The sequence below is a fragment of the Amblyraja radiata genome, unplaced genomic scaffold (genome assembly GCF_010909765.2).
Source record: "Amblyraja radiata isolate CabotCenter1 unplaced genomic scaffold, sAmbRad1.1.pri scaffold_391_ctg1, whole genome shotgun sequence".
Lineage (NCBI taxonomy): Eukaryota > Metazoa > Chordata > Chondrichthyes > Rajiformes > Rajidae > Amblyraja > Amblyraja radiata.
Genome location: NW_022630518.1, coordinates 37,336 through 61,498, shown reverse-complemented (window position 1 = coordinate 61,498; position 24,163 = coordinate 37,336). Strand labels below are relative to the sequence as shown.

At 49.3% G+C, this 24,163-nt stretch overlaps 1 protein-coding gene and 1 long non-coding RNA gene across 2 annotated transcripts; one reads left to right on the top strand and one right to left on the bottom strand.

The window, feature by feature from the left end:
- Window positions 1–3,300: 3,300 nt before the first annotated feature.
- On the bottom strand, window positions 3,301–21,055 carry atat1 (alpha tubulin acetyltransferase 1). The gene is made up of 10 exons (XM_033016651.1): window positions 21,015–21,055; window positions 20,094–20,586; window positions 18,563–18,654; window positions 16,411–16,468; window positions 14,212–14,325; window positions 11,409–11,510; window positions 9,321–9,366; window positions 5,711–5,794; window positions 4,752–4,935; window positions 3,301–3,779 (listed from the first exon to the last, which is right to left on the bottom strand). The coding sequence occupies exons 2-10, from the start codon at window positions 20,199–20,201 to the stop codon at window positions 3,746–3,748; spliced, it is 822 nt and encodes a 273-aa protein (XP_032872542.1). The 5' UTR covers window positions 20,202–20,586; window positions 21,015–21,055; the 3' UTR covers window positions 3,301–3,745.
- Window positions 5,901–6,514, top strand: LOC116969899. The gene is made up of 2 exons (XR_004410954.1): window positions 5,901–5,946; window positions 6,380–6,514. It is a non-coding gene; the product is annotated as an uncharacterized LOC116969899 (long non-coding RNA).
- Window positions 21,056–24,163: the final 3,108 nt, after the last annotated feature.

Sequence of the window (24,163 nt, the reverse complement as noted above, 5' to 3'; positions counted from 1 at the left end):
GCAAGAGGTACAGAAGTGTGAAAACGCACGCACACCTCCAGATTCAGGGACAGTTTCTTCCCGGCTGTTATCAGGCAACTGAACCAACTAGAGGGTGGTCCTGACCTCCCATCTACCTCATTGGAGACCCTCGTACTGTCTTCAATCGGACTTTACCTTGCACTAAACGTTATTCCCCTATCTTGTATCAGTACACTGTGAACGGCTCGATTGTAATCGTGTGTTGTCTTTCCGCTGACTGGATAGCACGCAACAAAAAGCTTTTCACTGGACACTGACCCCATGATAAACACCAGGACAAAATCCATGCATTTCGAGGGATAACGTGCCAACTCCATACAGACAGCACCCGAGGTCAGGATGGAACCCGGGTCTCTGGCGCTGTGAGGCAGCAACTCTACCCGCTGCGCCACTGTGAAGTACACAACCGATAAACAGAATCGCCCCTGTCCCACTTCCACAACCTAATTCACCACCTTTTTTCCTCGTGGACATTTTTCCATCAGGCTAGAAAAAATGCCCCGACCTACTTGATGCCACGGGTACCTACGACTAGCATCACGGCCTCCTACGACCAGGCTGCGAGTACGAGTCAAGGGCAAACTCGGCAGAGGTCGGGAATTAGGTCGTGAAAGTGGGACAGGGGCTTAAGGAGGTCGTGTCAACGCATTAGTCCGCCTACTGTTGGAACATTGCCAGACAATGTGGGCACCTCACCAGAAAAACTCTGTGGTAAACTCTGCTCTAGTGCCTGCCTTTGTCAGTCAGACCAGTGAGTAGAAGTGTTAACTCAAAGGTAGACAGAAATGCTGGAGAAACTCAGCGGGTGAGGCAGCATCTATCAAATCAAGTTGCATTTATTGCCGTCTGCACTAGTACGGTTACATACAGGTACAATGAAAAATTTGCCTGGAGCAACATTACAAGTTTATGGCGCAGCGGTAGAGTTGCTGCCGTACAGCGAGTGCAGCGATAGAGACCCGGGTTCGATCACGACTACGGGTGCTGTCTGTACGGAGTTTGCACGCTATCCCCGTGACCTGCGTGGGTTTCCTCCGAGAGAAACATAGAAAATAGGTGCAGGAGTAGGCCATTCGGCCCTTCGAGCCTGCACCGCCATTCAATATGATGATGGCTGATCATCCAACTCAGTATCCTGTACCTGCCTTCTCTCCATACCCCCTGATCCCTTTAGCCACAAGGGCCACATCTAACTCCCTCTTAAATATAGCCAATGAACTGTGGCCTCAACTACCTTCTGTGGCAGAGAATTCCACAGATTCACCACTCTCTGTGTGTAAAAAAATTTTTTTTTTCTCATCTCGGTCCTAAAAGATTTCCCTCTTATCCTTAAACTGTGACCCATAGTTCTGGACTTCCCCAACATCGGGAACAATCTTCCTGCATCTAGCCTGTCCAACCCCTTAAGAATTTTGTACGTTTCTATAAGATCCCCCCTCAATCTTCTAAATTCTAGCAAGTACAAACCGAGTCCACCAGTGCAGCCAGCCCAGTTTGTCTATAACGACTGCTCAAGACAGTCAAGTGTTTCTGATCTGTTAAATCGCCTTGGCTGGGTCTAGACGCACCAACGCCCGCTTATTTACTGTCTACAGGGAGACTCGTGGCATCATCCCCAGTCACAGTTTAAGGCTAAGAGGGAAGTCTTTTAGGATCGAGATGAGGAAAACATTTTTCACACAGAGAGTGGCGAATCTGTGGAATTCTCTGCCACAGAAGGTAGTTGAGGCCACAGTTCATTGGCTATATTTAAGAGGGAGTTAGATGTGGCCCTTGTGGCTAAAGGGATCAGGGGATATGGAGAGAAGGCAGGGATGGGATACCGAGTTGGATGATCAGCCATGTTCATATCGAATGGCGGTGCAGGCTCGAAGGGCCGAATGGCCTCTACTCCTGCACCTATTTTCTATGTTTCTATGTAACATCTCTCAACTCATTCAATCCAATCTACAAGACAGTCCTCGGGTCACTGTATGTATACTAGAATGAGAGCAAACACATGAAGCTATCTACAGTCACTATATCCATGGACTATCCAGTCCCGGAGTGGAACATCCTTCCCGACACCAACCTTGTTGCTCTTCAAGTCACAGCTAGACAACTTGGGGCATGGACCATCTCACCAAACATGCCCACATCAACATCTAAATAACCAGTGCCCATGCCGACAGCATAGCCTGCACGAGAGAGATAGCTGGCAGTTGTGTAGTGAAACAAGCAGAAATAATACAAAAGAACAAAGCCGTTGACTTCTGGAAGCTGACCTCCTCATTCACTACTGCCAGGGGGCAAGTTTGTTCATCACCCTCCCATCCCCAAGTGGCACATACATATATACACTGCACACACATATACCCAGGCACCTGTACCAAAACACATCACCTGGACCAAAACACAACATGCATTCATCACCCACATGCTCTTAAAGATCATAGGTGATAGGAGCAGAATTAGGCCATTCGGCCCATCAAGTCTACTCCGCCATTCAATCGTGGCTGATCTATCTCTCCCTCCTAAATCCCGTTCACCCCGTACTAATCAAGAATCTATCAACCGCAGCCTTAAATATATCCATTGACTTGGCCTCCACAGCCTTCTGTGGCAAAGAATCCCACAGATTCACCACCCTCTGACGAAAGAAATTCTTCCTCATCTCCTTGCTGAAAGAACGCCCTTTATTTCTGGTAGACAAAAATGCTGGAGTAACTCAGCGGGACAGGCAGCGAAGGAATAGCTCTTTATTTCTGAGTCTGTGCCCTCTGGTACTAGACTCTCCCACTAGTGGAAACATCCTCTCCACATCCACTCTATCCAGGCCTCTCACTGTTCGGTAAAGAACAAACTAATTTGAAGGGTGCAGGAAGGAACTGCAGATGCTGGTTTAAATCGAAGGTAGACACAAAATGCTGGAGTAACTCAGCGGGACAGGCAGCATCTCTGGAGAGAAGGAACGGGTGGAGACCCTTCTTCAGACTAATTAGAAGGGTCCTCTGGCCCCTCAACTCTGCATCTCCACCTACCCTGGCAATCTCTCACCTCTTTGCTTACTAATAATGCCCCTGTCCCACTTAGGAAACCTGAACGGAAACCTCTGGAGACTTTGCGCCCCACCCAAGGTTTCCGTGCGGTTCCCGGAGGTTGCAGGTGGTTGCCGGAGGTTGCAGGTAGTGGAAGCAGGTAGGGAGACTGACAAAAACCTCCGGGGACCGCACGGAAACCTTGGATGGGGCGCAAAGTCTCCAGAGGTTTGCGTTCAGGTTTCCTACGTGGGACAGGGGCGTAAGAATCATTCCACTCCTTTGGGAAAACACAAAGACTCTGCCTTACTTTACTTTCGAGGTACAGTGCGGAAACAGGCCCTTCGGCCCATCGAGTCCGCGCCGACCTGCGACCACTTTGTACACCAGCACTATCCTACACACACACACACGGACAATTTACTATTGTACCGAAGCCAATCAACTTCTAAACCTGCACATCAGTGGATTGTAGGATATTTCCACAGAAAGGTTCAGCAAAATCGATTAACAACAGCGTTTTTTTAAGAAATCAGAATTGATTCTAGAATTTAAAAACTATCCCAAGTTCACTGTAAAAAATATTAACAATTGATTTACATACAAGGTAAAAAAAAAAAGGCTTTGTTAAAACCCACGTCATACTTTAAAGATTTGCACTTTACTCAGAGTGGTGAGAAACAGGAGAGGCTAATGAGAGGGCAATGTCATTGGAAGGAAGGCTGACAGCGAGTGAGGGAGCTGGGGAGGAGAGGAGGAGGAGGAGGAGAAACAGAGAGAGAAGCAGAGAGAACATGAATCAACAAGGACACATCAGCAGCCCACATCCCCATATACATCACGAGAGATCACTCACACACACACACAGACACACACACACGCACACACACGCAGACACACGCACACGCAGACACACACACATGCAGACACACAGACACACACACATGCAGACACACACACAGACTCACACACAATTCATACATATATACACACACACATATATATATATATATACCCACACACACACACACATATATATACAGGTATATATATATATACCCACACACACACATACATATATATATATATACCCACACACACACACACACATATACATATATATACACATACACACACACACATACATATATATATATACCCACACACACACATACATATATATATATATACCCACACACACACACACATATATATATATATATATACACATACACACACACACATACATATATATATACCCACACACACACATACATATATATATATATACCCACACACACACACACACATATATATATATATACACATACACACACACAAACATACATCCATATATAAGCCAACATAGTTTATAAATAATTATACAAATTCTTTGTACAACACGAATATCAGACTGAGTCGATCAACTAAAACTTAACGTTGAAGAAAGAACTGCAGATGCTGGAAAAATCGAAGGTAGACAAAAAGCTGGAGAAACTCAGTGGGTGAGACAGCATCTATGGAGCGAAGGAATAGGCGATGATTCGGGTTGAGACCCTTCTTCTTCTGAAGTGTCTCGACCCGAAACGTCACCCATTCCTCCGCTCCATAGATGCCGCCTCACCCACAGAGTTTGGCCAGGTTTTTGTGTAACTATAACTGAACAGCCAGCACTGCCCTTCCCCATTCTTACACCTGTGGAGAATAATTTACCTGGTTCTCCTCTTGTGGACAGAGGGGTCGTCTTGCTCCCTCGTGCCGTTCAGCGCCGGGTGGCGCACCCCCCTGACGTAGCGGGCACCTTCTTGCTGGCGGGAGGCGCAGCCCAGGCTGTTGGACCGCATCAGTGACGGAGACTGGTTGAAGGGCCAGGGAAGCTCCTGTTCTTGCGGGGCCTCTACAGGAGGAGAGACGGCAACAAAAATAAGAGGATATCTTATTGAAACATGTAAGATTATTAAGGGTTTGGACACGCTAGAGGCAGGAAACATGTTCCCGATGTTGGGGGGGGGGGGGGGGGGGGAGTCCAGAACCAGGGGCCACACACAGTTTAAGAATAAGGGGTAAGCCATTTAGAACGGAGACGAGGAAACACTTTTTCTCACAGAGAGAGTTGTGAGTCTGTGGAATTCTCTGCCTCTGTGGAGGCCGGTTCTCTGGATACTTTCAAAGGAGAGGTAGATAGGGCTCTTAAAGATTGCGGAGTCAGGGGATATGGGGAGAAGGCAGGAACAGGGTAGTGATTGGGGATGGCCTACTCCTGCACCTATTGTCTATTGTCTAAACGATTTACGAGGATGTTGCCAGGACTAGAGGGTGTGAGCTATAGGGAGAGGTTGAGTAGGCTGGGTCTCTATTCCATGGAGCGCAGGGGGATGAGGGGACATCTTATGGTCTACAAAATCATGAGGTCTACATAAATGAGAGGAATAGATCGGGTAGACGCACAGAGTCTCTAGCCCAGAGTTGGGGAATCGAGGACCAGAGGACACAGGTTCAAGGTGAAGGGGAAAAGATTGAATAGGAATCCGAGGGGTACCTTTTTCCACACAGAGGGTGGTGGGTTTATGGAACAAGAGGCCAGAGGAGGTAGCTGAGGCTGGGACTATCCCATCGTTTAAGAACTGGCGCTGCGAGGCAGCAACTCTCCTGCCGCGCGTACACACACTTACCCTCCCGCACGGTGATGGAGTACGGTTTGATATCCTGCTCCACCTTCTTTGTGATGCTTCTGTGGACCAGTCTCGTCCCGCGCACTGCCACACAGGGGGAAGAGAATGAGCGATGGATGCACCAGGTCAGCAACGGTAAAACAAGACACCTGCCCGCACCTCCCAGCCTAAACCGCCCCCCCCCCTTCAACTGTGATTGTGTGTCCATGAGGCCGAATGCATTTTGCACGGGATATGTAGAAACATAGAAAATAGGTGCAGGAGGAGGCCATTTGGCCCTTCGAGCCAGCACCACCATTCATTGCGATCATGGCTGATCATCCCCTATCAATAACCCGTGCCTGCCTTCTCCCCATATCCCTTGACTCCACTAGCCCCTAGAGCTCTATCTAACTCTCTCTTAAATCCATCCAGTGACTTGGCCTCCACTGCCCTCTGTGGCAGGGAATTCCACAAATTCACAACTCTCTGGGTGAAAAAGTTTTTTCTCACCTCAGTCTTAAATGACCTCCCCTTTATTCTAAGACTGTGTGTGGCCCCTGGTTCTGGACCCGCCCAACATTGGGAAATTTTTTCCTGCATCTAGCTTGTTCAGTCCTTTTATAATTTTATGTGTTTCTATAAAACCCCCCCTCATCCTTCTAAACTCCAGTGAATACAAGCCGAAAGATAGAAAGATGGAACTGCAGATGAAAGAGTTAGTTACTATTATCGGTTGTTGTCATATATAAGCTGTCCTGTTGTAAAGAGGCAATTGCTATTGCATTGTGGGATACTTGGCCAAATATCATGGCTTGATTTTTTTTTTAGTTTAATAGTTTAAACCGCTAAGAAGGGGGCAGGGGAGGATTACTAGTGTCATTGGAATGCCTGGCTCTTGGCAACGAATGAAAAACAACTCCATATTTGGAGGTGGCTGATGTTTCTTGGGACATTACCTCATGCAATTGATATTGAGTCTGGAGGTATATTAACCCCCGTTTTCTGGTATTTCTGTGTGTGTGTTGCTGGAGAACTCAGACATACACTGTTGCCTCTGGGTCTCTAGAACCACGCCCGTCGGACGTTAAAATTACAGCTTTGAATGGGTCTTTGAATTTAGAGAGAGTACAGAGGAGATTTACTAGAATGTTGCCTGGGTTTCAACAACTAAGTTACAGAGATAGGTTGAATAAGTTAGTTCTTTATTCTCTGGAGTGCAGAAGGTTAAAGGGGGGACTTGATAGAGGTCTTTAAAATGATGAGAGGGATAGACAGAGTTGATGTGATCAAGCTTTTCCCTTTGAGAATAGGGAAGATTCAAACAAGAGGACATGACTTCAGAATTAAGGGACAGAAGTTTAGGGGTAACATGAGGGGGAACTTCTTTACTCAGAGAGTGGTAGCGGTGTGGAATGAGCTTCCAGTGGAAGTGGTGGCGGCAGGTTCGTTGGTATCATTTAAAAATAAATTGGATAGGCATATGGATGAGAAGGGAATGGAGGGTTATGGTATGAGTGCAGGCAGGTGGGACTAAGGGAAAAAAGTTGTTCGGCACGGACTTGTAGGGCCGAGATGGCCTGTTTCCGTGCTGTAATTGTTATATGGTTATAATGGTCTTAACGGTTGTCTTTGTCTGTTTCGAAGTGAACTTTTTCCACAGATGCTGATTTAAAATATTTACTTCATGATAACTTTATTTATATAGCACTTTTCATACAATTGAATGCAACCCAAAGTGCTTTCCACAAAAGAAACACAGGTCTAAATGAAAATACAATTTAAAACAATCCTGTCCCACTTGGCAATTTCTTTCGGCGACTGCCGGCGTCATATCAGTGTCGCCAAAAGATTTTGAACATTTCAAACTCCAGCAGCGACAAAAAAAATGTTGCGATACTTGAAAAAAACCCAGCGTGTCATCGTCAATACGTCATCAAGACGCAAATGTTTTGGTGACCTGATACGTCAGTCAATGATGCCGGCAGTCACCGAAAATATCGCCAAGTGGGACAGGCCCTTAAGGATATAGGCAGTTAAATAGCATAAAAAACACAGATTTATATCAAAATACAAAATTGAGAGCATAGGTTCACAAGGTTAATTCCCGGGATGGCGGGACTGTCATATGCTCAGAGAATGGAGCAGCTGGGCTTGTGCACTCTGGAGTTTAGAAGGATGAGAGGGCATCTTATTGAAACATATAAGATTATTAATGGTTTGGACAGGCTAGAGGCAGGAAACATGTTCCTGATGTTGGGGGAGTCCAGAACCAGGGGCCACACAGTTTAAGAATAAGGGGTAAGCCATTTAGAACGGAGATGAGGAAACACTTTATCTCACAGAGTGTTGTGATTCTGTGGAATTCTCTGCCTCAGAGGGCGGTGGAGGCCGGTTCTCTGGATACTTTCAAGAGAGAGCTAGACAGGGCGATGTGATCATTTGGGACGACAGATGGCACAATGGGCTAAGTGTTCGACTGGCAACCGGAAGGTAGCCGGTTCGAATCCCGCTTGGAGTGCATACTGTCGTTGTGTCCTTGAGCAAGACACTTCACCCACCTTTGCCTGTGTGTGAATGTGTGTGAGTGATTGGTGGTGGTCGGAGGGGCCGTAGGCGCAGATTGGCAGCCACGCTTCCGTCAGTCTGCCCCAGGGCAGCTGTGGCTACAGAAGTAGCTTACCACCACCGAGTGTGACTGAGGAGTGAATGAATAATGCGATGTAAAGCGCCTTGAGTATTAGAAAGGCGCTATATAAATCCCATCCATTATTATTATTATTATCATGGCTGATCATCCACAATCAGGACCCCGTTCCTGCCTTCTCCCCATATTCCCTGACTCCACTATCTTTAAGAGCCCTATCCAGCTCTCCCTTGAAAGTATCCAGGGAACCTGCCTCCACCGCCCTCTGAGGCAGAGAATTCCACAGACTCACAACTCTCTGTGTGAAAAAGTGTTTCCTCATCTCCGTTCTGGACTCCCCCAACATCGGGAACATGTTTCCTGCCTCTAGCATGTCCAATCCCTTAATAATCTTATATGTTCCAATAAGATCCCCTGTCATCCTTCTAAACTCCAGAGTATACAAGCCCAGCCGCTCCATTCTCTCAGCATATGACTTGCCATCTGTGGCAATGAATTCCATGGATTCACCACCCTCTGGCTAAAGAAAATCCTCCTCATTTTCATTCTAAAGGCAAGTCCTTTTATTCCGAGTAAGAAAGAACTGCAGATGTAGGTTAAAATCGAAGGTAGACACAAAATGCTGGAGTAACAGCGGGTGAGGCAGCATCTTTGGAGAAAAGGAACGGGCGATGTTTCGGGTCTGAAGGGCCTCGGCCCGAAACGTCACCCATTCCTTCTCTCCAGAGATGCTGCCTCACCCGCTGAGTTCCTCCAGCATTTTGTGTCTATCTTTTATTCTGGTCCTAGACTCCCCCACTGCTCGAGAGGCTCGAATGGAGCAGTAGACACGATGGGCTGAATGGCCTAATTCTGCCCCCATGTCAGATGGGAGGGCTGGTCAGCTCTGTTCTGGCCTGTCCATTGCCCATTCTGAATTGGCACAATCTGGTGGGCACAGCCAACATTAAATGCCATCCGTTATATAGAATAGCTGGAACTTACGCTGTCTGTCCCTGAAGAAACTATCAAACACCACAAAGTTGTTAACCTGGAAGAGGAAACAGATAGAAAAAGGACCCTGTTAGTTCATCCATCGAGTGCGGTTAGCTTTTGGCTCTTGGCCACACACATACATCCCTGGTTTAAAGTAGTAACACAGGACTGTACACAGACACAACCAGGCCAAGAACACAGAGGAAAGACATCGGCAAGGCAACGTTGAGAGTATTCACAAGTTGTTGGAGTAAAATTAGGCCATTCAGCCCATCGAGTCCACTCCGCCATTCAATCCCGGGATGGTGGGACTGTCATATGTTGAAAGAATGGGGTGTCTGGGCTTGTATACACTGGAATTTAGATGAGAGGGGATTTTATTGAAACATATAAGATTATTAAGGGATTGGACACGCTAGAGGCAGGAAACATGTTCCCGATGTTGGGGGAGTCCAGAACCAGGGGCCACAGTTTAAGAATAAGGGGTCGGCCATTTAGAACGGAGATGAGGAAAAATGTTTTCACCCAGAGAGTTGTGGTTCTGTGGAATTCTCTGCCTCGGGAGACGGTGGAGGCTAATTCTCTGGATGCTCTCAAGAGAGAGTTAGATAGATAGCGGAGTCAAGGAATATGGGGAGAAGGCAGGAACGGGGTACTGATTGTGGATGATCAGCCGTGATCATAGTGAATGGCTGTGCTGGCTCGAAGGGCTGAATGGCCTCTACTCCTGCACCTGTTGTCTATCATGGCTGATCTTGGTCTCCTAATCCCATTTTTCACCCCACAACCCTTGACACCCGTTCTAATCAAGAATTTATCTTCTATCTCTGTCTTAAAAGTATCCATTGATGGCCTCCACAGCCATCTGTGGCACAATCCCACAGATTGACAACCCTCTGACGAAAGAAACATAGAAAATAGGTGCAGGAGTAGGCCATTCGGCCCTTCGAGCCTGCACCGCCATTCAACATGATCATGGCTGATCATCCAACTCAGTATCCTGTACCTGCCTTCTCTCCATACCCCCTGATCCCTTTAGCCACAAGGGCCACATCTAACTCCCTCTTATATATAGCCAATGAACTGTGGCCTCAACTACCTTCTGTGGCAGAGAGTTCCACAGATTCACCACTCTCTGTGTGAAAAATGTTTTTCTCATCTCAGTCCTAAAAGATTTCCCCCTTATCCTTAAACTGTGTGACCCCTTGTTCTGGACTTCCCCAACATCGGGAACAATCTTCCTGCATCTAGCCTGTCCAACCCCTTAAGAATTTTGTAAGTTTCTATAAGATCCCCCCTCAATCTTCTAAATTCTAGCGAGTGCAAGTCGAGTATATCCAATCTATCTTCATATGAAAGTCCTGACATCCCAGGAATCAGTCTGGTGAACCTTCTCTGTACTCACTCTATGGCAAGAATGTCCTTCCTCAGATTAGGAAATTCCTTCTCAGCTACGGTCCTGAGCTACTGTGATTGGAAACCCTTGCTCGGGCTATGTTTAATCGGACTTTGCCTTGCACTAAAGATTATTCCCTTTATCCTGTCCCTGTGCAGGGCGGCAGGGTTCATTAATAATAATAATGGATGGGATTTATATAGCGCCTTTCTAATACTCAAGGCGCTTTACATCGCATTATTCATTCACTCCTCAGTCACACTCGGTGGTGGTAAGCTACTTCTGTAGCCACAGCTGCCCTGGGGCAGACTGACGGAAGCGTGGCTGCCAATCTGCGCCTACGGCCCCTCCGACCACCACCAATCACTCACACATATTCACACACATTCACACACAGGCAAAGGTGGGTGAAGTGTCTTGCCCAAGGACACAACGACAGTATGCACTCCAAGCGGGATTCGAACCGGCTACCTTCCGGTCGCCAGCCGAACACTTAGCCCATTGTGCCATCTGTCGTCCCAAAGATTACAATCATGCATTGCCTCTGCACTGACAACATGCAACGTGAAAGCTTCTCACTGTACCTCCATCCACGTGACCATAGACTAAACGGTCTCTGATGGAATTTAAGGAAGCACAGCCCCACTTCCAGGAGCGATCCTACAACCAGCATCATACGACTGAACTCCAGGTGAGCTCACCTGAGGAATCGTGGCTGCAAGGCGATAATGTTTCCTGAGGAAGCTGAGGAACTTGCTGGATGGGCGATCGATGGCCAGATGGGAAGGCTGTATCCCTTCATACTGCCACAAACAATGGAGACAAGTCTTTAATGTTTGTTCAAGTCAAGTCAAGTCAAGAGAGTCATGCCCCTGTCCCACTTAGGAAACCTGAACGGAAACCTCTGGAGACTTTGCGCCCCACCCAAGGTTTCCGTGCGGTTTCCGTGCGGTTTTTCTCAGTCTCCCTAATGGTCGAAAGTGGTTTCGCTTCTTCTATGTTCCGGTAAAAAAAAATCAAAAATTCAACCTGCCGGAGGTTGCAGGTGGTTGCCGGAGGTGCAGGTAGTGGAAGGCAAGACCTGCAACCTCCGGAAACCTCCGGCAACCACCTGCAACCTCCGGCAACCACCTTCAACTAGCACCGCAACCGGCTTCCACTAAGAAATCACCGGTTTTTAAAACGGCAATCTATTTTTAGTCGCGGCCGGTTTTGAATTTTTTGAAATAATCGCCGGAAGATAGAAGAAGCGGAAACCACTTTCGACCATTAGGGAGACTGACAAAAACCTCCGGGAACCGCACGGAAACCTTGGGTGGGGCGCAAAGTCTCCAGAGGTTTCCGTTCCGGTTTCCTAAGTGGGACAGGGGCATTATTGTCATGTGTCCCAGATAGGACAATGAAATTCTTGCTTGCTGCAGCACAACAGAATATCGTGAACATAAATACAGAACCGTTCAGTTCAACTGCCCTGTATTTGTGTTTACAATACTCTGTGGTGTTGCAGCAAGCAGGAATTTCAGAGTCAACAGACAATAGGTGCAGCGGGAGGCCATTCGGCCCTTCCAGCCAGCACCGCCGTTCACTGTGATCATGGCTGATCATCCACAATCAGTACCCCGTTCCTGCCTTCTCCCCATATCTCCCAATTCCACTATCTTTAAGAGCCCAATCTAACTCTCTCTTGAAAGCATCCAGAGAATTGGCCTCCACCTGAGGCAGAGAATTCCACAGATTCACAACTCTCTGGGTCAAAAGGTTTTTCCTCATCATCCGTTCTAAATGGCCGACCCCTTATTCTTAAACTGTTGCCCCTGCTTCTGGACTCCCCCAAAATCGGTAACATGTTTCCTGCCTCTAGCGTGTCCAATCCCTTAATAATCTTATATATTTCAATGGCATGTAAAGTTATTAAGGGATTGGACCCGCTAGAGGCAGGAAACATACAGTCAGAGTCATACAGCATGGAAACAGGCCCTTCGGCCCAACTTGCCCACACCGGCCAACATATCCCACCGAAACTAGTTCCACCTGCCTGCGCTTGGTCCATATCCTTCCAAACTTGTCCTATCCATGAACCTTTCTAACTGTTTCTTAAACTTTGAGATAGTCCCAGCCTCAACTACCTCCTCTCTTCAGCTCATTCCATACACACCAACCTTCACATGAAAATGTCAGATTCCTATTAGATCTTTCCCCCTTCACCTTAAACCCATGTCCTCTGGTCCTCGATTCCCCTACTCTGGGCAAGAGACTCTGTGCATCTACCCGATCTATTCCTCTCATGATTTTATACACCTCTACAAGATCTCCCCTCATCCTCCTGCACTCCAAGGAATAGAGACCCAGCCTACTCAACCTCTCCCTGTGGCACCATCTTCTCAAATTCGCAACATCCTTACCCACAACATATATTTTTCCTTTTATTTTCCCCAGAGGTGGCCAATTAGCACGCCGGTCGAGTTGCTGCCTGACAGTGCCAGCAACCTGGGTTCGATCCTGACCTCGGGTGCTGTCTGTGTGGAGTTTGCATGTTCTCCCTGCGACGCGTGGGATTTCTCCAGATGCTCCAGTATCCTCCCACCTCCCGGAAACACGCAGGGTTTGTAGATTAATTGGCTTCTGTAAATTGTCAGAGACCGAATGGCCTAATTCTGCTTCTGTGCCTTACGATCTAACGGAACCCAGAGCATCCGGAGGGAACCCAAGTGGCCACAGGGGAGAACGTGCAAACTCCACAAGGCCAGGATGGAATCTGAATCTCTGGCGCTGTGAGGCGGTGGATCGACTAGCTTTCAGAGTTTAGTTTAGAGATACTGTACTGAAATAAGCCTTTCAGCACACTGAGTCCACGCTGACCAGCAACCACCTACGGTACACTAACACTTTCCTACACACACTAGGAACAACTGACAATTGTTTTACCGGAGTCAAGTAAACTACAAGCCCGTACGTCTTTAGAGTGCGGGAAGAAACCGGAGCACCCGGAGTAAACCCACGTGCAAACTTACAGACAGCACCCGTAAGTAGGAATGAATCTGGGTCTCAGGCCCTGTAATCATAATCATGCTTTATTAGGCAAGTATGTTTTGCAACATACCAGGAATTTGATTCACCGTACAGTCATACAAATAAAAAGCAACAAGACACACTAAATACATTTTAACATAAACATCCACCACAGTGACTCCTCCACATTCCTCACTGTGATGGAAGGTGAAACAAAGTTCAATCTCTTCCCTTCTTTGTTCTCGGGAGCCTTGAGCCCGCCGTTGATGGGGCGATCTTGGCTCCCGTAGCCGGCGGTGGGGCCCTCCGCGTCGGGGCGATCAAGCTCCCGCATGGGGGGGATGTCAGCTCCCCCGCGCCGGGCGATCGGACCCCGGGTTGGGTTGAGGCAGCTTTGGAGCAGCGGTTCTATGACTACACCACTGCTGCTCCAGACTGCAGACTGGCGTGTATGTGGCCACCCTCTCTGCTGCAGGTTGTAGCTTCAGCTTGTACCTGGATCATGTAGTCAAACAGCTCCTTGCCATAACCGTGTCGCTGCAGCGAGACGTGTACGTAGAAGTCCAGCACGCACAGCGGCTCCATCTCGTGGTGGGCACCTTGCCCGTCCTACAAAGAGAAGCCCAGGGGGGGGGGTTACTGAGCAGACGAACGGCTACATCCACTGGGTGGCACCGTCAGCGATGGCAGCCTCGCCGACAGTCTGTCTGTCTTTTCGTCATTGTTTTGTTATTTTTAGTGTGTTTTTAAAGTTTGTGTTAATGTTCACTGGTTTGTTTTATTGGGGGGGGGGTCGGGGGAAACTTTTATTTTCACTCTTACCTTGCCGGGGATGCAAATGTTTTCCGGATCGTAGCTCCGGTTGCTCTGCAGCCTAACATCATGGAGCTGGCGGCCTTGCTCGGGACTGACTTTGAGCCGTACACTTACCATCGGAGCCTGCGATACCTTGCCTGGGATCGACTCTGCTGCGGACGTTAACATCACGGAGCCCGCAGTCTCGGGCAAGAGACCGATGTTGGGAGCTCCAAAAGCCGCACGATGATTGACAAGCACGGACCCGGGTCAGATCGCCCGGCGAGCGGGTGCTGACACCCCCCCCGATGCAGGAGCTTGATCCCCCCCCGATTCACGTACAAAATGATATGAAGATCAGTGTTTCCGCTTTGAAGGAAATTACCCGAAATTCGGGAAATTCTGGTCGTCTTCGGGTAATTTTAAGGAAATGAAATTATTTGGGGGAAATTTGGGGAAATTTCCCAGCCCAGTGAGCCTTCTCCAACTGCGCACGCGTGGACACCGGGCCCACTGCGCACGCATGGAGAGACGTGAAGGGGTCCAATCAGGCCCGCGGGATGATTTGTGGAAAAAAAGCATGTACAGGTTCACAACCTTTTATCCGAAATTCGGAAAACCGAAAAGCTCCAAACACTGAACACTGCATGTAAGTATATTTTCATGTGTTTAGCTCAGTTTAGCTTAGGTTGAGCCAGTTTATGTTTAAAGTTTTACTTAATGTTTTATCTTTTTTTTAAATTATTTATTCGGGGGATTCAAGAATCCCCGAGCTAGGCCACCTAAGGCCATGTAGCCCCGCTAGGGTGACAAGACAAGCTACCTCCCTCACCGAGTAACTGCCGGGATCGAGGCGCAAACCCACGACCTTGCGGCCACGAGCCGAGCACTCTACCACTGAGCCACCCGGCTAAAATCTACGCTAAAAAATCTTCCATTCCGAAATCCGAAAAATTCCGAAATCCGAAAAGTGTCTGGTCCCAAGGTTTTCGGATAAGAGATTGTGAACCTGTACCTGGATATTTCTGACCATCCGCGCCTGCGCAGTTGGGGGAGGCCCATCAGCCGCGTCACAATTGAAAATGCGGTAGGGATGTAGACTACCCACGCATGCTGTGGGCCCAGTATCCGTGCGTGCGCAGTTGGGACGGCAGTCGCATATGCGCAGTTGGGTAAGTTGGGTAAGATCTATCAGAAGCGGAGCATCAGCAGAGCCATCTCCATCATCAAGGACCCCTATCATCCATCACACCACATCTTCTCCATTCTGCCATCTGGGAAGAGGTACAGGAGCATCAGCTGCAACACCAGCAGGATGCTCCTCAGCTTCTTCCCACAGGCAATAAGACTGGTTAACGGACTGTGTCCCCTCCCCATATATCATACACCAACACATCTAACCTCGCCCATACTTAGACAGCGAGGCACCTGTCAAAGCAAAGCCACTGTTCGGTCTGAAGGCCTGTTTTTATTTCCATTTTTCGGCCTATTTTAGATACGGTCATTTTAATTTTTAAAGCTATATGTATTTATTCTGTTTTTATTAACTGCACTGACGGGAACTGATTGAGAAACAATGTTCTCGTTTCATCTGTGTATGCAAGTACTCAGTTAAAATGACATTAAAATAAATACTGATATTGCTACTGATACCAGGCTGGGAAATATCATCAAATTCCAGGAAATTTGAAATTCTATTTCAGGATTTAAATTTTTTTTTTAAAGGTGTGGAAGCACTGATGGCGATCCCACACGATAAGCGATTATGGAAGACTTTAATTTTTTTTTTAAATTTAAAAACGAAAAAAGTAAGGTGGCGGTGCTGGCTCGAAGGGCCGAATGGCCTCCTCCTGCACCTATTTCCGATGTTTTTTCCCCCCTATGTAACAATTGACTCACCAGCACAAAGAGTTTTTTGTTTCCGACTTTCAAGAAGCCAATAGCAGCGCCTCTCCCACTGTGGAGTAAAAGAATCATCAGTAGACAATCAAACGAGTGGCGATAATAGTTTCTTGTCATATGTTCTAAAGCACAACAACGACATTCTTACAACAGAACAGCAACACAACAGATATGCAGACACAAAATGCTGAATTTACATTCACACCAAGCCAATTAACCTACAAACCTGCACGTCTTTGGAGTGTGGGAGGAAACCGAAGATCTCGGAGAAAACCCACGCAGGTCACGGGGAGAACGTGCAAACTCCGTACAGACAGCGCCCGTAGTCGGGATCGAACCCGGGTTTCCGAAGCTGCATTCGCTGTAAGGCAGCAACTCTACCGTTGCGCCACCGTGACCGCGTGTCGTGTTGTTACTTGCGAGCGGAGCACCAAAGCAAATTCCTTGTATGTGTACATACTTGGTCAATAAACTCATTCATCAGTTCATTCATTCATTCATCAGTTCATTCATTCCTTCATCCATCCATCCCTCCATCCATCCATCCATCCCTCCATTCCTTCATCCATCCATCCCTCCATTCCTCCATCCCTCCATCCATCCCTCCCTCCATCCAGCCCTCCATCCATCCATCCATCCATCCCTCCAGCCAGCCCTCCAGCCAGCCCGCCATCCATCCAGCCAGCCCGCCAGCCAGCCAGCCAGCCAGCCAGCCCTCCAGCCAGCCAGCCCGCCAGCCCGCCAGCCAGCCCGGCAGCCAGCCAGCCCGGCAGCCCAGCCATTCCTTCGCCAGCCAGCCAGCCCCGCAGCCCTCCAGCCACCCCTCCAGCCAGCCAGCCCTCCAGCCTTCCGGCAGCCAGTCCCGCCCGCCCTCCAGCCATCCAGCCCGCCAGCCAGCCCTTCAGCCAGCAAGCCAGCCAGCCCGTCAGCCAGCCCGCCAGGCCGGCAGCCAGCCAGGCAGCCCTCCAACCACCCGCCATCCAACCACCCCTCCACCAGCCAGCCCTCCAGCCAGCCAGGCCTTCAGCCAGCCCGCCCGCCATCCATTCCTTCAGCCCTCCAGCCCCCGCCAGCCATACCTCCAGCCCGGCAGCCAGCCAGCCCTCCAGCCAGCATCCCGCCAGCCCGCAGCCAGCCCTCCAGCCATCCCGCCCTCCAGCCCTCCCGCCAGCCAGCCCTCCAGCCAGCCCTCCATCCAGCCCGCCATCCCTTCAGCCAGCCCCCCATCCAGCCTCCCGCCATCCCGCCAGCCATCCATTCCTCATCCCCCCATCAGCCCTCCAGCCAGCCCCCTCCAGCCATCCAGTGCTTCATCCACCCATGCCAGCCCTCCATCCATCCAGCCTTCAGCCAGCCCTCCATCCCGTCCCAGCCCTTCATCCAGCCAGCCCGCCCGCCATCCCGCCAGCCAGCCAGCCAGCCCTCCAGCCAGCCCTCCATCCCCGCAGCCAGCCCTCCGCCAGCCATCCCGCCAGCCCGGCTCCAGCCTCCCTCCCATCCACCATCCCTCCAGCCATCCAGGCCTTCAGCCAGCCAGCCCCCCTCCAGCCAGCCCTCCCTCATCCAGCCAGCCCTCCCCTTCCGGCAGCCATCCAGCAAGCCTCCAGCGACCCTCCATCCATCCCTCAGCCAGCCATCCCTTCCATCCATCGCCAGCTCCGGCCTCCATCCCAGCCCGGCAGCCCTCCATCCACCCCTCCATCCACCCCCGCCCCAGCCATCCATCCAGCCATTCCGGCAGCCAGCCCCCATCCATCCATCCATCCATCCCTCCATCCATCCATCCCTCCATCCATCCATTCCTTCATCCATCCCTCCATCCATCCCTCCATCCATCCATCCCTCCATCCATCCCTTCATCCATCCTCCATCCATCAAGCCATCCATCCCTTCATCCATCCATCCATTCCTTCATCCATCCATCCCTCCATCCATCCCTCCATCCATCCCTCCATTCCTTCATCCATCCCTCCATTCCTTCATCCATCCCTTCATCCATCCATCCCTCCATTCCTTCATCCATCCCTCCATCCATCCATCCCTTGTTCCATCCATCCATCCATCCCTCCATCCATCCCTCCATTGCCAGGATGTAACCAGGCCTCCGCTGCTTGGCCCGGCCGGGAGAATCCTCGCGGTTGACACTTACTGGTTGGCGACACTGTCCTTCAGGATGTAGAGTCGGTGCGTGTTGACCTGCATCCGGGAGGCGTTGGTGATGGCCGCAGACAGCTGCTGGGCCTGGAAACAGAAGCGGCACGGTGACCGAGAGAAGCATTCCAGCGCGCCTCAAAGCAAGGGCAAGAAACAGACTGCCGGCCGGACACCACAATCTGACATCAAGTACAAAGTGCTGGAGTAAAGGCCAGTCGCACCCTGGCCACTCTCTCTTCACCCCTCAAAAGATACAGTAGTGTGAAAAAGCACACCTCCGGGACAGATTCCGGGACAGTTTCTTCACAGCTGTTATCAGGCAAATGAATCTTCCTACCACAACCAGAGAGCGGTCCTGAACTACTATCTACAGTATCTCTTAGAAGCAGGCAGTGACGAAATCTAATGGCATGTTGGCCTTCATAACTGGAGGAGTTGAGTATAGGAGCAAAGAGGTCCTTCTGCAGTTGTACAGGGCCCTGGTGAGACCACACCTGGAGTATTGTGTGCAGTTTTGGTCTCCAAATTTGAGGAAGGACATTCTTGCTATTGAGGGAGTGCAGCGTAGTTAATGCCCGGGATGGTGGGACTGTCATACGTTGAAAGAATGGAGCGGCTGGGCTTGTATTCACTGGAATTAGAAGGATGAGAGGATATCTTATTGAAATATATAAGATTATTAAGGGATTGGATACGCTAGAGGCAGGAAACATGTTCCTGATGTTGGGGGAGTCCAGAACCAGGGCCACAGTTTAAGAATAAGGGGTAGGCCATTTAGAACGTAGATGAGGAACATCTTTTTCACCCAAAGAGTTGTGGGTGCAGTAAGGGACTGCAAATGCTGGTTTATACCAAAGATAGACAAAAAATGCTGGAGTAACTCAGCGGGACAGGCAGCATCTCTGGAGAGAAGGAACGGATGACATTTCTGAAGAAGGGTCTCAACCCAAAACACCACCCATTCCTTCTCTCCATAGATGCTGCATGTCCTGCTGAGTTACTCCAGCATCTTGTGTCTGCCATCTGTCTAACTGCTTGATTGAAGTTTCAGTTCTGAAAGGGTGAATGGAGATTATGTCTTCTCGCAAAGTCAGGAGAGGAGCAACAGAGAGCCCGCAATTCACTGCAACCTTCCCTCCATTGATGAACTGTACACTGCAAGGGCCAGGAAGCGAGCGGGCAAGATCATCTCTGACCCCTCTCACCCTGGCCACAAACTCTTTGAATCACTTCCCTCTGGAAGGCGACTGTCAAAGCTGCCGCAGCCAGACATAAAAACAGTTTCTATCCACGAGTAGTTGCTCTACTCAACAGCCAAAAATCTGTAGCCTCCCTTTGATCTGGTATTTTGTTGGTTCACATGCTTGATCAATGGTGTTTTAGCATTAATGTCTTATTATTATTAATGTTTAGTGTTTTCTGAGTCATTCATAACAGTCACTGTATGTCATGTTGTTACTTGTGGGCGGAGCACCAAGGCAAATTCCTTGTATGTGAATACTTGGCCAATAAACTTACTTACTTACCTTGGCTGAAGCCTCCCCCATCTTGTCTAACACCACAGCAAGCTGGTTCTCCAGGGTGGCTCTGTGGAGAAAGGCAAGTGCATCACCATCACTCATGAACAGTAACATGGGACTAACGTTCACACTGAACTAATGTTAAGGCAACACGAGGTGGGCCAATTCAACGAAAGGCACCAGGGATGTGAATTTAGTCATCATACTGGTAATGTGAATGTAAATCCTGAATCAACGCTGTAAGATTGTTCTGTAAAGGTAAAATGGTTGGCCAGGTGGACTGGATTAAAGAACATGAAATGGCTGCTGACCAGGCTTGCTGAAACTGGGGCTGCAGGTTTCAGGAAGGGAATACACAATGTCTTGCAGTTACTGCATAGTTGTGACCAGGGGATTACCCATCCCCGTCTGACAAGGTTGAGGAATATACAATCCCCCTCGCAGGGAAGACTAAGGAGTGTACCTGTCTGAGCTCTAGTGTTGTCCCTCTAACTAACATCTCCTTATATGTCTCCAATAACCTACCTGAACTCCCGGTGGCTCAGCACTTCAACTCCCCCTCCCATTCCCAATCCGACCTCTCTGTCCTGGGTCTCCTCCATTGCCAGAGTGAGCAACAGCGGAAATTGGAGGAACAGCACCTCATATTCCGTCTGGGGTCCTTGCGTCTTTATGGCATTAACATTGAATTCTCCCAATTTTGCTAGCCCTTGCTGTCTCCTCCCCTTCCTCAACCCTCTAGCTGTCTCCTCCCACCCTCCCATCCGCCCGCCCTCGGGCTCCTCCTCCTCCTCCCCTTTTCCTTCCTTCTCCCCCCCCCCCACCCCCCATCAGTCTGAAGAAGGGTTTCGGCCCGAAACGTCGCCTATTTCCTTCGCTCCATAGATGCTGCTGCACCCGCTGAGTTTCCCCAGCAATTCTGTGTACCTCCTTATATGTACATACCTGTTGTCCTGTCTATTGCGTACGTGTTGGTTCCTTGATTGGGGAATGTGGGAGGGGATAAACCGTAGCCTTAAAATATATAAGGCATTACGATTAAGGGCAGGGAGCTTGACTCTAGAAAAACGAGACTCAACAGTTGTACGTAACGATTGCTGGCAAAATCATAATTTTATCTCCATCCTGAATTGTCTCCGAGGAGATAGACACTAAAAGCTGGAGTAACTCAGCGGGTCAGGCAGCATCTCTGGAGAGGAGGAATGTGTGACGTTTAGTGTCGAGACCCTTCTTCAGACTGAGAGTCAGGGGAGAGGGAGACACAGAGCAGAGGGATCTAGGGGTACAGGTGCATGGTTCCTTGAAGGTCGAGTCTCAGGTAGACAAGGCGGTCAAAAAGGCTTTTGGCACCTTTTAACAGGTCACGGGGAGAAGGTACAAACTCCGTACAGACAGCACCCGTAGTCGGGATGGAACCCGGGTCTCCGGCGCTGCAAGCGCTGTAAGGCAGCAACTCTACCGCTGCGCCACTGTGACTGCCCCAAGCAGCAACAGCTGAAGCACTGCGCCCGCCACCTGTGCCACTTCATCTGCGTGGAAAGACGGGAGAGTTTTATCTTTAGTCCTTTAGCAAAGGCAGGAGGCAGCAGCAGCAACTGTTGCACAGTTGGCAGTCGGGGTGGAGATTTTGTGTGATCGAGACCAAATAAGCAGCTGACGAAAATACAGGAGTTATCCTGGAATGAGTGGGTTAACATACCATGAGCATTTGACGGCACTGGGCCTCTACTCGCTGGAGTTTACTAGGTTTAGGGCGGAGACCTCATTGAAACTTACAGAATAATGAAAGGCATAGAGTAGATGTGGAGAGGATGTTTCCACTGGTGGGAGAGTCTAATAATGGATGGGATTTATATAGCGCCTTTCTAATACTCAAGGCGCTTTACATCGCATTATTTATTCACTCCTCAGTCACACTCGGTGGTGGTAAGCTACTTCTGTAGCCACAGCTGCCCTGGGGCAGACTGACGGAAGCGTGGCTGCCAATCTGCGCCTACGGCCCCTCCGACCACCACCAATCACTCACACACAATTCACACACAGGCAAAGGTGGGTGAAGTGTCTTGCCCAAGGACACAACGACAGTATGCACTCCAAGCGGTATTCGAACCGGCTACCTTCCGGTTGCCAGCCGAACACTTAGCCCATTGTGCCATCTGTCGTCCCTGTCGACTAGAGGTCACTGCCTCAGAATTAAAGGGCGCTCTTTTAGAAAGGAGGCGAGGTGGAACTTCTTTAGTCAGAGGGTGGTGAATCTGTGGAACTCATTGCCACAGAGGGCTGTGACGATGACGATGACATAGAGAGATACAGAACAAATGAATGAAAGATATGCAAACAAGTTACAATGATAAAGGAAACAGGCCGTTTGCTATAACTCTCGTTTCCCTGAAAAAAGATCCTGACCCGAAATGTCACCCATTCCTTCTCTCCAGAGATCAGCCTGTCCTGCTGAATTACTCCAGCACCTTGTATCTATCTTCGGTTTAAACTACATCTGCAGTTCCTTCCTACACATTTAATCATGGCTGATGTATCTCTCCCTCCGAACCCCATTCTCCTGCCTTCTCCCCATAAGCCCTGACACCCGCACTAATCAAACTGAGGGGAAACATAAAGTCTGGCAGAGAGATTCAATAAGAGACTAGCAAAAGCACCGGCGGGTCTTTTAACGATAGACTGAAGAGTTTTTAAAGGGTGAATAAATAGAGAAAGTGGAGCAAATGTACATTGTTTTCTTCATGGGAGAAGATAAAAGGCATCTGCAGTAATACTGGAGAACTGACCCGACAAGTCACCTATCCATGTTCTCCACAGATGCTGCCTGACCCGCTGAGTTACTCCAGCACTCTGCGAAACGTCACCTATCCATGTTCTCCACAGATGCTGCCTGACCCGCTGAGTTACTCCAGCACTCTGTGAAACGTCACCTATCCATGTTCTCCACAGATGCTGCCTGACCCGCTGTTACTCCAGCACTCTGTGAAACGTCACCTATCCATGTTCTCCACAGATGCTGCCTGACCCGCTGTTACTCCAGCACTCTGTGAAACGTCACCTATACATGTTCTCCAGATGCTGCCTGACCCGCTGAGTTACTCCAGCACTCTGTGTTGTTTAGGAGCGGCAGGGTGGCGCAGCAGTGGAGTTGATGCCTCACAGCGCCAGACACCCGGGTTCGATCCCGATCACAGATGCTGTCTGTGTGGAGTTGGCACGTTCTCCCTGGTGACCACAGGGGTTTTCTCCGGGTGCTCTGGTTTCTTCCCACACTCCGAATGCGCGCAAGGTTTGCAAGTCTGAAGAAGGGTCTCGCCCTAAAACATCACCCAACCCTGAGCATCCCCAGACAGAGAAACATAGAAAATAGGTGCAGGATTGCCATTCGGCCCTTCGAGCCTGCACCACCATTCAATATGATCATGGCTGATCATCCAACTCAGTATCCTGTACCTGCCTTCTCTCCCCTGATCCCTTTAGCCACAAGGGCCACATCTAACTCCCTCTTAAATATAGCCAATGAACTGTGGCCTCAACTACCTTCTGTGGCAGAGAATTCCACAGATTCACCACTCTCTGTGTGAAAAATGTTTTCCTCATCTCGGTCCTAAAAGACTTCCCTCTTATCCTTAAACTGTGACCACTAGTTCTGGACTTCCCCAACATCGGGAATAATCTTCCTGCATCTAGCCTGTCCAACCCCTTAAGAATTTTGTAAGTTTCTATAAGATTCCCCCTCAATCTTCTAAATTTCTGCGTGTACAAGCTGAGTCTATCCAGTCTTTCTTTCATATGAAAGTCCTGACATCCCAGGAATCAGTCTGGTGAACCTTCTCTGTACGCCCTCTATGGCAAGAATGTCTTTCCTCAGATTAGGAATGTCTTTCCTCAGATTCCTCAGAGTGCAGACATGCTGCGTGCCCCGCTGAGTTACTCCAGCGTTCTGTGTCTATCTGCAGGCTTGTGTGTTGATTGGCGTTGGTAAAATTGGAAATTGATCCTAGAGTGTGTAGGATAGTGTCAGTGTGCGGGGATCGCTGGTCAGCGCTGACTGTGGGCCGCAGGGCCTGTTTCCG